The sequence below is a fragment of the Sebastes umbrosus genome, chromosome 6 (genome assembly GCF_015220745.1).
Source record: "Sebastes umbrosus isolate fSebUmb1 chromosome 6, fSebUmb1.pri, whole genome shotgun sequence".
In the NCBI taxonomy this organism is placed as follows: Eukaryota; Metazoa; Chordata; class Actinopteri; order Perciformes; family Sebastidae; genus Sebastes; species Sebastes umbrosus.
The window spans coordinates 28,924,578-28,940,855 of NC_051274.1; the positions used below are offsets into that span (position 1 = coordinate 28,924,578).

At 39.8% G+C, this 16,278-nt stretch overlaps 1 protein-coding gene across 4 annotated transcripts; it reads right to left on the minus strand.

Annotated features, from left to right (window-relative positions):
* Positions 1-1,038: 1,038 nt before the first annotated feature.
* LOC119489962 (PHD finger protein 20-like) lies at positions 1,039-15,780 on the minus strand. Of its 4 annotated transcripts, none has more exons than XM_037773035.1 (18): positions 15,642-15,780; positions 13,230-13,309; positions 12,782-12,944; positions 12,485-12,569; positions 11,423-11,496; positions 11,085-11,316; positions 10,466-10,549; positions 9,179-9,238; positions 8,551-8,728; positions 8,351-8,460; positions 7,328-7,376; positions 6,673-6,764; positions 6,409-6,551; positions 6,145-6,244; positions 5,320-5,515; positions 5,030-5,243; positions 4,018-4,279; positions 1,039-3,012 (listed from the first exon to the last, which is right to left on the minus strand). In XM_037773035.1, the coding sequence occupies exons 2-18, from the start codon at positions 13,307-13,309 to the stop codon at positions 2,876-2,878; spliced, it is 2,259 nt and encodes a 752-aa protein (XP_037628963.1). In that variant the 5' UTR covers positions 15,642-15,780; the 3' UTR covers positions 1,039-2,875. The 4 variants fall into 4 exon arrangements, with proteins under 4 accessions (XP_037628963.1, XP_037628961.1, XP_037628964.1 ...); XM_037773033.1 differs by having other exon boundaries at positions 6,673-6,759; positions 7,323-7,376; positions 15,642-15,779; XM_037773036.1 differs by having other exon boundaries at positions 6,673-6,759; positions 7,323-7,376; positions 10,514-10,549; positions 15,642-15,778.
* Positions 15,781-16,278: the final 498 nt, after the last annotated feature.

The following is a 16,278-nucleotide window of genomic DNA, read 5'->3' on the forward strand; positions in this document are numbered from 1 at the left end:
CATAGTCAAGTCAGCACACTGACACACTGGCAGCTGTTGTTGCCTGTTGGACTGCAGTTTGCCATGTTATGATTTGAGCATATTGTTTTATGCTAAATGCAGTACCTGTGAGGGTTTCTGGACACTATTTGTCATTGTTTTGTGTTGTTAATTGATTTCCAGTAATAAATATATACATACATTTGCATAAAGGAGCATATTTGCCCACTCCCATGTTGATAACAGTATTAAATACTTGACAAATCTCCCTTTAAGGTACATTTGAATAGATACAAATTATGCAATCAAATATTTGAATCGATTGACAGCCCTAGTTGAGATATTTCACTCTGGACCAAAGTCACACTGATGGATTGACCAACACTTCCACCCCTCCAGTCACAGCTTACACTAACAGAACTGGAAAATGTGTTCAATGGACTGTAAAGCAGGGGGAAGGGTTACTGTAACACACACATATAGTGGCATAAGGGAGTGTACTGGTGGTCTGTGAACAAACAGCGAGACCATCTGGCTCGGGCGAGTCTTCTTAAATAATGAGGACTGATCTCAATGTTATCTCTAACAGAAAGACATTGACAATGACATTTCTGCCTGATTAAAGTACAGTCTTATCAATAATGGGTACTCCTCAATGCAATGTTAATGTATTTCGTTGTCTCGAACAATAATTAACTCATGATCTCGAAATAACGGCATTAAAAAAAATTATTGCAAGCGCGGCCGTTCTCGGCTTCCGTACAGAAAACTCATTCATTTAAATTATTTTTGTTCTACAAAAGAGGAAATGAAAAAATAAATTCAAAACTGTTTATGAATTAATGATGTTGTGTGTTTTGTCGTCTTGAAGGCTTTATTCTTTGCCTTAAAGTCAACACCTAAACCAACAATGTGTTAGTCCGTCTCTCAAGACTTTGTCTTCTCTAACATTTATTATTTTGTAATATTAGTATTCTGAGGTGGGTGCGTTTCTAAAATCCTGCCCTGTTATATACAACAAGTCCTGAATATGATACATCATCCACACTGATTTCATCATTTTAATCAAAATTAGAATTCCTCAGAAAACTTTTTTATTCATGCTTTAAACAAAAATAAAACATTGATTTTTGACTTTGAAAACTTGATGTGTGTGAACGCGTGTTGCCTTCAAGCCGGTCCTCGTCAACTCAGAGAATGATCGCATGACCAAATCATGGGTTTGCGTTCAGGTGGATATATCGGATGAACGATGTGGGTTGCAAACAATGTGAGCCAGTCAGACTTGACTTGTCCGAGTTGTCGAGGACCGCTTGAACGCACCTGAACGCACCATCTGGAGCTGCAGACTGAACTGAAACAGCATCAAATATTAGTTTCACAATAACTGAAGAAAAGCAACAGAAGCTCTGCGTTCTTCTACCAAACACTGTCAGGATCCTAAAACACTTCAGAGTTAACCAATCTGATTCGTAACCAATCTTTCTATGAAAATAAATCTACAGCTTTATACAGTTAGTTTCTTATACAAGTGTATAAAACATTCACTTAGACATATTTACACTTTAAACTTGTTTTTGTGTCACAACGGAGGAAGGTTTTGCTGCTTAATTTGACTGGCATAACTAAGAAATGCAGTACAGTAGTGAATTATTTCTACATACAGAGATGAAAATATGATCTTCAAATGTGTTGAGATTAAACTAAAGGCTTTTTACGAGCCAGCTCTATTTACTAAAGAAGGCCAGTGAGATGCAGCTGATAGCGCCGAAACACTAAATGAACCATATACACATATACAGTCCCCAAAAGGTCAACAAGGAACTTCAATGCTCATTAACATCTTGTTTTTAAGAAGCTTCGACATTTTTCTTTGTAAAGTCAGAAAGACACATTTTGCAGAAACAAATTAAAAGCACCGATATAAATCTAGAAAAGCAGAAGAATTCATCTAAAACCTGATAAACAAATATCAAACGAGAGGCGCTGAAACCCAAAACATCTTTTATGAATCATATATATATATATATATATATATATATATATATATATATATATATATATGTATATGTATATATATACTGTATATATATGTATATATGTGTAAATATATACATATATATATATATATCCATCTGTATGGTTGCCTATTGTGTCGCATTCACACCGGATTCATACTCGGTTTGGATCGAGTCTTGTTACTTAAAAAATCTGAATGTCAATGGATACAGTACGACAACCAAAGCTCTGCCTTGAGAAACTTAAAATCACCACTGTGGAAATCTTTTAACTAAATTTTGATGTCTTCAAACATCCATCCGAATCCTTTAGATGTGTTTTTCATGTCGTCAGACAGGAAGAGTTTGTCAGCTTGGACGGCTGCTAGAAAATGATGCATGCTAACACTCAGCTAACTTCTTTGTCTGATGCCAACGACAACACACGCTCAGTGTCAGTGTCATGCTAACGAGCCATCCAAACAGACAAAGGTCTCTGTGTCCTGACAACAGCAGCTGATCAAAAACCAAAATCAATCAATCAATAATCAAACCTGTCCTCAACCATGTGGTCGGACATATGAAGTCCTGCCGGAGGCGGTTTGGGAAATGTTCTGGTACCTTTGTCAAATTTAACAAAAGAAAATCACCTGTTCAGTCACTTTTATAAAACAAATGTCTTCATTCTCGTCGTGTTGCGGTGCAGCTTTTCTCCACCAGAGGGGGCGCTGTCCTGCGACCGCATGGAAACAAACCACAGTTTTCTCTCCAGACTCAAAGAGTGTCGACTCGCTCTACGACTCGCTCTCCACAAGTCTGTGTAATCGTGTGCTAGCCCCATCAGTCCGTCTAGCAGAGACCTGCAGGGTCAAAGGTCAGAGTTTTGGGAGTGAAAGGTGTCAGCGCCAGACCGACAGGTGTCTCACAGTGCACAGGTCACGCAGCAGACGCCGGATTCGCTGTTTGAGCTGCGGAAGGCGGGACAAAGGGTCCGGAGGCTCGAGCTCGCCCGAGTGGTCCAACCAGGACTCTAATACTGGAGAGAGAGAGAGGGAGAGAGAGGAAGAGTACGCTATATTTAGAATATTTTCACCGCTTTAACTTACCGTTAGACAGCCCTTTCTGACGAGAACTGAAGCTGTTATCTGTCCCTCTCTTCAAAGCCACCAGACTCCATTGACAAAAACAGTAATTTTACCTATCAGAACACAGGAGTTGCTGGTCTACCGCTGCCTTGATTGGTTAGTTTGTTTGTGTTATTAGGCTTTTTCGAACCACAGAAGCTTTTATGTAGTTTTAAGAACTCCTCTTTTTATTGTGTCCACACCACAAGAATGAGGAACGATCGTAGTTTTGAGTAGGTAATCCCCCAGCTCAAGAGGAACGGTGAGTGTACAGCGATTGGTCGAACACATGAGCCGATGCAGCACCGGCAACCGCCCTTTTTAGAAACACATTAGCCGTGTAAATAACAGACAACACAAAACATAGACAACAGCTCGTAACAAAATAAATGGAAGAAAACACAGACAAATGGACCGACAATGAAGTCCAGAAGTTAACTCATTCATGAGCGCACTGAAATAGGAGCTTAAAAAGTCCCTCAAAACTGCAATGATTCCTAGTTCTTGTGGTGCGGACACAATAAACTGATGAAAAAGTTCCTCTGGATTGAAAACGCCTAATAACGCAAATAAACTAACCAATCAAGGCAGCAGTAGAACAGCAAAGAGGTGAAAATATTCTAAATATAGTGTACACTGAAACTGATATTGATTATTTTTGGTGTCTAAAATGTGTGTTTTTGCTGCCCCCGTCCACAGCAGTACATTGCTTTGCTCCTGTGCTGGTACTCCTGTCTGTTTCTCCAAACTCCATCTACTGTCGGTAATACACTGACTATGGAGAAGTACCTCATACAACCACACTGAGAAACATCACAACTATCTCTTTAATCAGCTCAGTACCAGCAGCAACATCAATCTGGCAGATGGAAGTGTAAATAAATCAGCATGTGTGTGTGTGTGTGTGTTTGTGTTACCGTCCAGCTCTCGCTCTATCAGGTCCATCCTGGTGCTGATCTGGTGGTGAAGAGACTCGACGTGCTCCAGCAGGTTCAGCTGACACTCAGCCTCAGACGCCGGACGAGGCTCCACTGTATGCGTCTGAGAGTGTGTGTGTTCCCAGCTGTCGGTGTGTGTGTGGTTCTCTCTCTTTATGCTGGGTGTGTCTGTGTGCGTCACAGTGTTTGTATCTGTAGTGGCCTCAGCTGGCTTCTCGTCGACATCTTCAGGTGTTATTTCCTACAAAAACAGAGTGAAAATGTTCTGCTTTATCACGTCAAAGACGGTCACCACAGAAACATCGACTAATGAACTGGTAAATCTAACAGGAAACAGCCATTTCTCAAGATGTGACAGTGGGGTTTCCGAGTGCAGAAGATTAGTGATGATAGGAGGTAGAAGTAATACTGAGGCTCTCTCCATAGCCCTCACACTCAGAGCACCAGTAGGTAAAAATAGTTTACAAGAATGAGCCCAGAGCCTCAAACTGGTTTTCAGTGGTCTCATAGCAACAGCAGGATCCTGTTTAGTGCTGGAAACATGAGTTGCTGCTTCTACTAAAGGTCTCTGGATCTCTCTGAGACAAGCACTGGTTTCTCCCAACCCTTACGTCACCTGGGACTGATATAAACTACCGAGTTGCACTTTGTTCATTCTAACAAGTAAGTGAGATGATTAAGACGATAACCTTGGGACGATACACCTATCTTGCGATTCGATACTATCACGATACTTGGGTACCGATTCGATAAGTATTGCGATTTTTGTCCACCAAGTCAACAATTAACCTGCATGTCTTTGGACTGTGGGAGGAAGCTGTAGGACCTGGAGAAAACCCACACTAACACAGGAAGAACATGCAAACTCCACACAGAAGGGCCACAAGCCGGATTCGAAACTGCGACCCTCTTGCTGTGAGGCGACACTGCTAACCACCGCATCACCGTGCAGCCCATCCCTAATAATGATGCATCTCTATTGAGGTTTTACCTTCTGCTCAGTGTCCTGCTCCTGCTTCACTGCAGCCGTCAGCCTTTCCTTTTCTCTCTCCTCTGCATCCCATGATGCTTCAGGCTTCTGGTAGCAGTGCTCACTGCTGACGTAACAGACGGGTGGCTCTCCTCTCGGGCTGGATGTCAATCTCGACCCCTCCTCTCGTCTCCACGGCAACCTCCACAGCTGCAGGTCGGGGTGGGACAGCGAGCTGCGTGGACAGACGGACAGACAGTAAAGTCTCTGTGGACGGAACCAGATGAGTCACATGATGTTACTGTACTCACTGCAACAGGCTGATCTTGAGCTGCAGCCCACTGAGGACCTGATTGAGGCCATGTGTGTGCGCCAGCAGGCTGCTGGTGTGTGAGATCTTTGAGGCGTTGACCTCCGAGTAGTTCTCCTTCACGCACGACAGACCAAACATGTGACCAGATATCAGCAAATCGGGTTCTGATAGGAAACGCTGAGCCCGCCTCCAACCTGAAAACACACACACACAAAGAAAACAGCAGTTAATCACCATAATTAATACATAATTATGAAAAACTATGTAGCTATTATCACTATACAACTAATAGGTTTAAATGGAAAATGAGTTTACTTTCTCTGACCGACTGGTTTAAACTCTTAAAGCCCGAAATTCCGAGATTCCGAAATATATAACAGCTTCAGTTCCCCGTCAGAAAGAGCTGTCTAACGGTGAGGTAAAGCGGTGAAAATATTCTTAATATAGCGTACACTTAAACTGATATTGATTTTTTTAGGTGTCTAAACCATCATCATTCTTACAGGTACATGGTGTTTGGTGACCCAAAACAGCTTTGCAAAATTTCACCCGGAGCAGCGGTCTAGTGAAAACACCTGTGCTAGATTTATTCATGTACAAACAAGTAAAATTAAAATGAATGTTTCATACAAACATAACTTGTTTTAAATTTAAATCGCAATGTTGTTCAGAAGAATCCTAATTAGATATTTTTCTCCAGACCTACAAGTGATTATTACACGATACATTGTGCCGTCTTAAGTACAGTTATGTGAAAATCAATAATGAAAGCAGCAAGTTTCCTCATGCACAAACACACCCAACACACAGGAAGAGCTCTTACCTGCAGTGTGTCTGCAATAGTAGCAGGTGTAGTTGTGTGGGACGTTGTCTTCATATAAACCCATACAGGTGCCATGCTGCCAACACAGACACGACTCACACTACAGATAAACACACACACAGAGAGGATTAAAATAACCATCACTAATCTATCACTGTAATCTGTGTTAGGGATCATGTGCATTTGAGCATGTGAGGTTTGTTTTAAGACGGACAGAAGCTGCAGTTAAAGAAACATCTTTCTGTTTTTCTATGTGTGTCGTACCTGGATCATGAAGTCGTTCTCCTCGTCCACCTCGCACACACACCTCACCACCTCGCAGTCCTCTGTCTCCATAGCAACAGGCCAAGAGGGCGTGTCCTCACCGCTCTCTGCTGTCAGCGTCGACCAGTCGCTACCGTCGTCGGCTGAGAGGGAGAGGTGCTGAGGTCAAAGCTCATTTCTTTACATTCAAGATTTAAAATCTAAACTTTTCACTGTATATACGAATGGCTATGCAGTTTCTGTGATGTGTGTGCGAGTTCCCACCTTGAGTGTGTGTGTCCTGGTGTCCAGCGGACAGCTTCAGAGTGATTGGCGGTCGGTCTGAGTTCTCGTCATCACTGCTGCCAAGTCCTGACGAGAGGAAAGAAAACTGTACAATAAGGACTCACACCAACACAGTCATTATTCTAATGGTGTGTTCACACCAAAAACCAGGTGAATTTTTCATGTAGCGAGATTACATCGTAATCAATGCAAAGACGCTAATGACACAGTGAGTTGAAATTTTTCAACACAAGCGGGAAATTTGCGTGTCACTGTGTCGCAAAAGCCTCTCAGTGTTGAGATTCTCCTGACGTCCTGACGCTGTTGAATCAAATGGAGGATTGTATTGTAGCTCTGTGCCATCCAAACGCATGGTTATTCAGCTGAAACCTTTCCAATGAAATTGCTGATATTTTGCAGACTGAAAACACATTTGAAGCTCATTTATGATCAATGTGGTAACAGATACTTTACTGCTGTTAATGACTGTACGAAGCATGCAGCCACATCTTTATTCTATTTCTGTATTCCCTGTAAAACATTGTGACGTTTGGGGGATTTTAACAAGATGACTCATGTAATTGTTTAAAACATTCTGAAGTTTGTGGCCAATGAATGTGAGTTATATTCGTTGGTACACTGACTCTCACCTGACTGACTTTTCTTCTTCTTCTTCTTCTTCTTTTTCTTCTTCTTCTTCACTTCTGCTTACAGACATGCAGGTGAGACAGGTAAGAAACAAAGTCATGTTGATGCTGAACAAAATAAACTTTATGTTACAGATTTAAGTCTCACATTAAAACCCGAAGTGATTGTTGCGGTCAGACATCATCAGTTAATCAAACAGCGAGTGTGCTTGTGTGTCTCCTGGTTGTTTGAGAGTGTGTACGTTAGGAGTGGGAAAAAAAAAATCGATTCCCCTATGTATTGTGATTTTTTTTTACGATTTTGAAATACATTTTTTTTAATGCCAGAATCGATATCTTTGCTTCTTTTGAGTCTATGCGGAGGTAGAAGGAAGTTACCGCTTTTATTGTTGTACTCTGAGTAACGTGACGTCATATCCGTTCCTTATCTTTCAACCAAAACAAACCAGCTGGTCGTCGCGAGCCGAAATGAAAAAGTAGGAAACAATAGAGGGTCAGCGTGGATACGACCTGCACCCTCACATGTTAAATCAAAAGTGGTAAACACTAAACATCCAGTAAAGTATGGAAACACTTTGGGTTTCACACATTGACAGGAAAAGCAGAGCTAGACATCATGGCTAAAGCTGCATGCTAACTCTGTCATGGACAGGAAACGTTATCGTATTGAGGTAACGTGCGGTCAAGCCGGCCGTCACTCTCATCTCCGTGGTCAAATGGGCCGACGCTACAACTGTAGAGCACCCATATACTGACATTTATGTTAAATGCATTCAAAAGGCCCCGAAAAAATTGTATAAATAATGCCTGACAATGACTGATATATTCGACTTCGGCACATCTCTGACTACATACATGCTGAAAATCAAACGTTTTTACCTTATTAATTTAGAGATTTTCCAAATCACAATAAATCGTAAGATCAAATCGCAATACATATTGAATCGGCAACCAAGTATCGTGATAGTATCGAATCAGGAGATAGGTGAATCGTCCCAGCCCTAGTGTACGTGCATACATAGCCATCCTACCTGTTGCCATGGCGCTGTGCTCTCTGTCGTCACGGTGACAGGTGCTGTTCTGGTCCTCACTCTTGCTGTCTGACATGAAGTCGCTCCCCTTAGAAGATGACCGCCTCCTCCTACAACAACAACACCACCACCACCAGTCAGAGTTAAACACAACTTTGTTCCCGCTAACTTCCTGTAAAGCTCCTGAACCGTCAACCCACCTCGGTGCCTCCAGATGCTCATCCAGCTGCTGGTCGGAGTGGTAGTACTTGATGTGGTAGTTCAGCAGACTTGACTTCCTGAAGGACTTGGTGCAGCCGGCTGCGGGACACTTGAAGGTGTTGTGGTCTAACTCAATGGAGAGAATGGGAGGGGGCTGGTTCTTTATCACCCTGTACACTGAGAGAGGAGGGAGACAAAGTTTCAAGTTATTTATTGTCATAACAGCTGTACCAAATGTCTTTTTACATTCAGAGCTTCTATTGAGGTTTTCGAATGAAGCTTTGAATGTCTGTCGTCATATTTTATGATGTTTTTATGTCATCACCATAAAAATAAAATCCTCAATTTGAATAAAGAGATTCATCAGATTAAATGAGTTTTTCTTTTTCTATTAATTCAACTTTCTTTAACCTCTTGGGTGCTGGAAGGTGTCATTCGCCTATACAGACATACCCAAAATAAATCAAGAATAGCTCCACAACTACCAGGTCTAGATCTCCAAATGGAGTAGTTTTATTACAATAATGAAACGTGATCAAGTAAAACTTAGATAATAACAAAAAGTCAAGTATGTACATCCAATATAAAAACGGTCAAAAATATTATAAAGTAAAATACAATACTTACGTGGCTCTCTGCTGTATTTGTGTGTGGTGGGCAGGTGGGCCTGACGCTCCAACAGGGTGTCTGACAAAGATTCAGATGAAACAACAGAGAGAGCTAAAACATAAACATCAGTTATCGCTGTTTCAATATTGCATTGGCCCAAATAAAGGACAAGTTTTTGCTTCTTTTGCAGACCAGCCATTAATGTTATTATAATATTCTTATAATAATTATTAGTGTATGTGGTTAATAAAATTCCACGTTTATACTGACGCTCTTTGAGATAGTTAAATGCTATTGGAAATACATGCAGGGTAATGTATGGAAGCCCATTCCTGCCAGTAAAAGAAAAAAACAAGATGAAAACTAAGCTTTGTGATGAAAACAAAAAGATCCTGTAAAGTCATTATAATGACAAACTTTGTCAAACTAATGACTGAGCACAGTTCAACAGATCTTAACTTTCGGCACAGCCAACTCTGTGTCAAGGCAGTTTTTTTCCTGTGATAATGTGAACTAGGGCTAGGACGAATCACCTACCTCCCGATTCGATATCATCACGATACTTGGGTGCCGATTCGATATGTATTGTGTTTTTTTTATAAGTATTGCCATTCGATTTCGATTTATTGAGATTTTTGTTAACTTTTTTAAACACTAGACCATGGGAAAAAGTTGAATCATCCACTTCTCGGTACATTGACTTTGGAAAATTTCTAAATTAATACAGTAAAATTGTTTGATTTTGTAGTCAGAGATGTCCTGAAGTCAAATACATTAGTCAATTATATAGGAATTATTTATTAAATTTTTTCTAGCAACCCAAAAATCAAAGAATAAAAACATTTCCCTCACAAATTAGTATAATTTTTTTTTTTAATTTATAAGGGACATGTCATTTTTATACTTCTTTATACTTATTTCTATATGTGTATTTTGTATATACAGTTCCCTTTGTTAACATCTTAATTTGAAAACCGGACGTAGTCACACGTGTATACTTCCTCTAACTTCTCCAAGGTGGTCTCTAGCTCTCCTGTCAGCTCCGTTCTCTTTATACATCCATGGTCAGCTCCATCGGGGCCGTTTGAATGCATTTAACATAAATGTCAGTATATGGGTGCTCTACAGTTGTAGCGTCGGCCCATTTGACCACGGAGATGTGAGTGACGGCTGAATGCTGAATGAAACTCATGAATGCATCTTTGCTTATAGTCATGCCACTCAGCAAATATGCATCTTATCACATCTCTGCTTCACGCTCTGAACACTTGAACTTTATAATCAGAGTTGTTTGACATAGTTTACCTGTGTCGACATGGATGGGATTAGGAGGAGCTGGCTCGGTGGAGTTACCTGTGATTGGCTGATCCTGGACTCCACTGCTTCTACCTGGGAGAAGAGCAATTCATCAGTATTAGCAACAACGAGTGTAGTAGACAATGAAAGCTTTATAGCGGTCTGCTCTCAGGTGCGACGGCGTATTAGGGCCATTGTAGGTAAAAACAAAAATGATTAGGGAGCTGGAGGAGGGGGTTATATTCACAGAATAAATGCAGAATTTCTGAGATTAAAGTTGTAAATTTCTGAGAAAAAAACTCAAAAGAATTGTGTGTTTTTTTTGTCAAGGTCCAATTATTGCTTCAATTTGCGAGGTAATATTGCCCCAAATTCGGGATCGGGTATCGGCGAGTACACCAGTCTATGCAACAATCTGATACCATAAATTATTAACCCAGAAAAAAAAATCAACGTTTCATCTCCGTATTTTTATTATTATTTTCTTTTACCTACAATGACTCTAATACGCTGTCGTATTACGGGGATTTACCTACAATGCATCTCAACAGTTCTGGAGGATGGACTAGATAAGTGAGAGGTACATATATAGACCTACTCGATGGTGGTCAGAGATCATGTGACTTACTGTCATCCGTTTTCTTCTTTGCTGGTGGATGGGAGGATGAAGGTTCTGCCTTCCTCTTCCTCTCCTCCTCCTCCCCATCCTCAGCTCCTTCCTTCTCCTCTGATGTCACCTTCTCCTCCATTTCCTCCTCCTCGTCCTCTCTCTCGCCACCATCCTCGTCCTCGTCCTCCTCCTCGCTCTCCCCTTCCTCCCATCCCTCGCTTCCCACCGCACCCTTCTCAGGTCTGGACTTCTGTGTCACCACACACAAACAAAACAAACAAAGCACTTAGGGTCAGAAGGGTGGTGACTGGTGAAGCCAATCAGATGAGAACCAATGGGAGAGTAGTAGTACTTACTTTCGGGAAGGGTTTGACCTTGGTGGGCTTCACAGTCAGAACCACGCCGTCATAGAAACGCACTGTATAGGAGTCTGACACACACACACACACAGCATAAAGACAGATAACAGACATGAAACAGATGTGACAGAGGAGGCTTATAACAGGCTTATAGAGTGGACCTCCCAGCCAAATCTAGATGTGAAAACATTAATTGGCAGGAATCATGAAAACAATAACAGCTATTAAAGTTCACCTATACGACTCAAACTGAGGCCTGTACTACGAAGCGAGTTCAACATACCCAGGGTATCTTCTCGTTATCTGGCTTAAATAACCCTAACAAACGAGATCCGGCTAAGCACAGACTCTGACTTAATTAATTTTTTATTTGCTCCCAAGTCTGTTTCACACTGTATGCGATTTTATTTGCCAGCTGTCCTTCCTCAATTTGTCTATTTAAACTCTGTTACTTTCAGGCTGGATTATGACTTCCTCTTCTTCCTATTTGTGTAATATTATCATACGATCCGTGCACCGAGCTCTGATTGGTCAGTAGGCGTTGCTTTTACACGAGTTGGTCTGTTATCTGGAACATCATGCGTACCATGGCGATCTACCCCGGTAAGAAGTGAACCACCCTGAAGGGTTAACCCTGAAGTTCCCTCGCTAACCCCAAATCCTGCTTCATAGTATAGGCCTCTGGACAAGTATCAAGTTCCAGGTCACGTTCGGGGCCTTTTTGTTGTGCAAAGCTTCGAGCTTGGTTTGGTTAATTAACTCAACAACACCGGTGTGTCCGTTTACAACGGACATTTTACAAGAAAAGATATTCGTTGATGACGCTCAATATCTGTAGAGTGCTTTGAAATCCGCCATATTGCCATATATCCATCTATATCTATATATCTATATGCCATATAGCGGCTTTTGCTTTGACACCAAAAAGAAAACAATTCTCAAAACAGTTGTTGATTGATTTTCTGTAGATTGACTAATCGATTAATGACCTGATCATTTCAGCTCTGATGAACAGTAACGTAACATCATCAGATATAAAAAGGTGAAGATGAGCCTCACCATCCTTGTTGACTCGGAGGATTTTGGCCGGGTAGAAACGACAGTCTGTCCAACAGGCCAGAACCTTCGTACCTGAAACAAACATCTGAGACAGAGAAAGAAACATGAAGACAGATACTGCAATGTGAACATATATAATATACACATTATACTTTGGTTAATGAAATCCTTTCAAAACTTTCAGTCGGGAAAGAAAGAGTCCCTGACATGTGATGGTTAAAAATCAGGACTGTTTAAATCTAATCATGACAAAACAACATGTACATCCGACACACACACACACACACACACACACACCGGCTGTGAGCATGGTGGATTCAGGCCCTGCCTCCTCAGGCTGACTCGCCGCAGGTACGGCGAGGTCCAATGAAACCATTCATTGTGCCGACGACTCCACTGACGGTAGTGGACCTCGATCCGCTCTTTGTCGTAGTCGATTTTCTCGATCGTGGCTGGGTACCTGACAGGATAACAACGTGACGCAGGGCGAGATTTTGAAAATGTTATCACTTTCTAAAGAAAAAGTGAACAGAGTTTGATTGAAACACAAAGGAATACAACTTTCAAATAAATTCACGTAACTTAAGCCAGAAACATCTGGACAGATGTGTCTGAATACTCCAGATTATATTTTGTTATTTTGTGTGTGTGCGTGTATGTGTGTGTGTATGTGTGTGTGTGTATGTGTGTGTGTGTGTGTGTGTGTGTGTGTGTGTGTGTGTGTGTGTGTGTGTGTGGTCCACACCAGTTCTTGTTGCTGTCTCGGGCTTCTAGCTGAGCTCCGACCTCAAAGGTGATTCCTGACCTGTCCGGGGGAGTCTTCATCTGGCAGAAACAGAGAAAAAATTACTTCGGTAAATTTATTATTAATAATGAATTATTTTGAAATTATTTATAGCTGATGGAAATGGAAATTGAAATTGAAATTTCCATTTAATTTAATAATTTATTTACTACATGTTACTAAGTACATTTATTCAAGTACTGTGCTTTAGTAGAAATTCGAGGTACCTGTGCTATATTTGAGTATTTCCATGTTCTGCTACTTTCTACTTCTCTAAGTAAAATGCAACATACACATTAATCTTAATCCAGAAACATCAGATATAATAGTAAAACACTGACAGGGAACATTTTACTGCAACATCAATACTTTTACTTTAAGTACTTTAAGTACATTTTGCTGAAAATACTTGCATACTTCTACTTCAGTCAGGTTTTGAATGCAGGGCTTTTACTTGTAGTGGAGTATTTTCACAGTGTGGTATTAGTACTTTGACTGCAGTAAATGATCTGAGTACTTCCTGCACTATTTCTGTATGGATATAGTGCAGAAGAGACTGTTAAAAGTGAATATAGTGCAAAATAGACTGTTAAAAGTGAACATAGTGCAAAAGAGACTGTTAAAAATGAATATAGTGCAGGGTAACAGCTGTGATACAAGGATATTAAAAAAGTGAATATAGTGCAGAAAAGACTGTTAAGTGAATATAGTGCAGAAGAGACTATTAAAAAGTGAATATAGTACAGAAGAGACTATTAAAAAGTGAATATAGTGCAGAAAAGACTGTTAAAAGTGAATATAGTACAGAAGAGACTATTAAAAAGTGAATATAGTGCAGAAGAGACTATTAAAGTGAATATAGTGCAGAAGAGACTGTTAAAAGTGAATATAGTACAGAAGAGACTGTTAAAAGTGAATATAGTACAGAAGAGACTATTAAAAAGTGAATATAGTGCAGAAGAGACTATTAAAAAGTGAATATAGTGCAGAAGAGACTGTTAAAAGTGAATATAGTGCAGAAGAGACTGTTAAAAGTGAATATAGTGCAGAAGACACTGTTAAAAATGAATATAGTGCAGAAGAGACTGTTAAAAGTGAATATAGTGCAAAATAGACTGTTAAAAGTGAACATAGTGCAAAAGAGACTGTTAAAAATGAATATAGTGCAGGGTAACAGCTGTGATACAAGGATATTAAAAAAGTGAATATAGTGCAGAAAAGACTGTTAAGTGAATATAGTGCAGAAGAGACTATTAAAAAGTGAATATAGTACAGAAGAGACTATTAAAAAGTGAATATAGTGCAGAAAAGACTGTTAAAAGTGAATATAGTACAGAAGAGACTATTAAAAAGTGAATATAGTGCAGAAGAGACTATTAAAAAGTGAATATAGTGCAGAAGAGACTGTTAAAAGTGAATATAGTACAGAAGAGACTGTTAAAAATGAATATAGTACAGAAGAGACTATTAAAAAGTGAATATAGTGCAGAAGAGACTATTAAAAAGTGAATATAGTGCAGAAGAGACTGTTAAAAGTGAATATAGTGCAGAAGATACTGTTAAAAGTGAATATAGTGCAGAAGACACTGTTAAAAATGAATATAGTGCAGAAGAGACTGTTAAAAGTGAATATAGTGCAGGGTAACAGCTGTGATACAAGGATATTAAAAAAGTGAATATAGTGCAGAAGAGACTGTTAAAAATAGATATGGCGCAGAAGAGACTGTTAAAAGTGAATATAATGCAGGGTAACTCCAGTATCTTAATCTAAAGTGCAAGGGAAAGAAGCTGATTGGCTTACAGGCCGCGGAGGACGACCTATACAAGAGTTCTCATTGGTCGTCTCTGCTGTCAATCAAAAAAAAGAAGGGAAATAAGCTGATTGGCTCACAGGCCGCGGCGAACGACCTATACAGCATTCTCATTGGTCGACTCTGCTGTCACTCAAAAAAAGAGTCCCGCCCCCTCGGATATTTGACAGTGGCTAAAAAATGCTAATGCTAATCTCTGTGTGTTAGCTCCAAAGAGCAGCAAGAAATGACAACAGGACTAAACAAAACAAGCTTTCAAATAACGCCTTCGTTAACTGCACCTGCAACAAAATGTTTTGACGTTGTTCATCAAGCTCGCCCGGTTAAACCAGAGTAGTTCTTCTGCTAGTTCATTGACTGTGAATAGATAGAAGCTAACACAAGCTAACACTTAGCCTCCGCTGAGGTTAACCAGCTCAGTCTGAAACAGTCAGTGACAGCGGCCTAGTGAGATATCATGGAAGAGAACACCTTTATATAAAACCTGTCTCCGCTGCTGCAAATGTAATCATGAGCGTTAAAATGTGTAAATGATGAGAATCCAAACAGAAAGCTTGATTACCTCTGGAGCTACTTCTGCTCAGCAGTCTTCATCATCATACTGTGATGTGATGACCGCACAGCGCATGCGCGACTGACTGGAGCCGTTCAGAGGTTTGTGTTGTGTAACTGGTATGGAAGATCAATTCCGCCAATGTGATGGGAATAAAGATCATAAAACTCATTATGATGAGAATGTTTCTCAAAATAATGATTTAGTATCTCAAAATAATGATTTAGTAACTCAAAATAATGACTAAACAATGCAAAATAATGACTTAGTATCTCAAAATAATGATTTAGTAACTCAAAATAATGACTAAACAATGCAAAATAATGACTTAGTATCTCAAAATAATGACTTAGTTTCTCAAAATAATGATTTAATATCACAAAATAATGATAAACTTTCTCAAAAATGATGACTTAGTATCTCAAAATAATGATTTAGTAACTCAAAATAATGACTAAACATTGCAAAATAATGATAAACTTTCTCAAAAATGATGACTTAGTATCTCAAAATAATGACTTAGCATGTCAAAATAATGATAAACTTTCTCAAAAATGATGACTTAGTATCTCAAAATAATGACACAGTATGTCAAAATAATGACTTTTTTTAATCTCAAAATAATTACTTAGTTTCTCAAACTAAT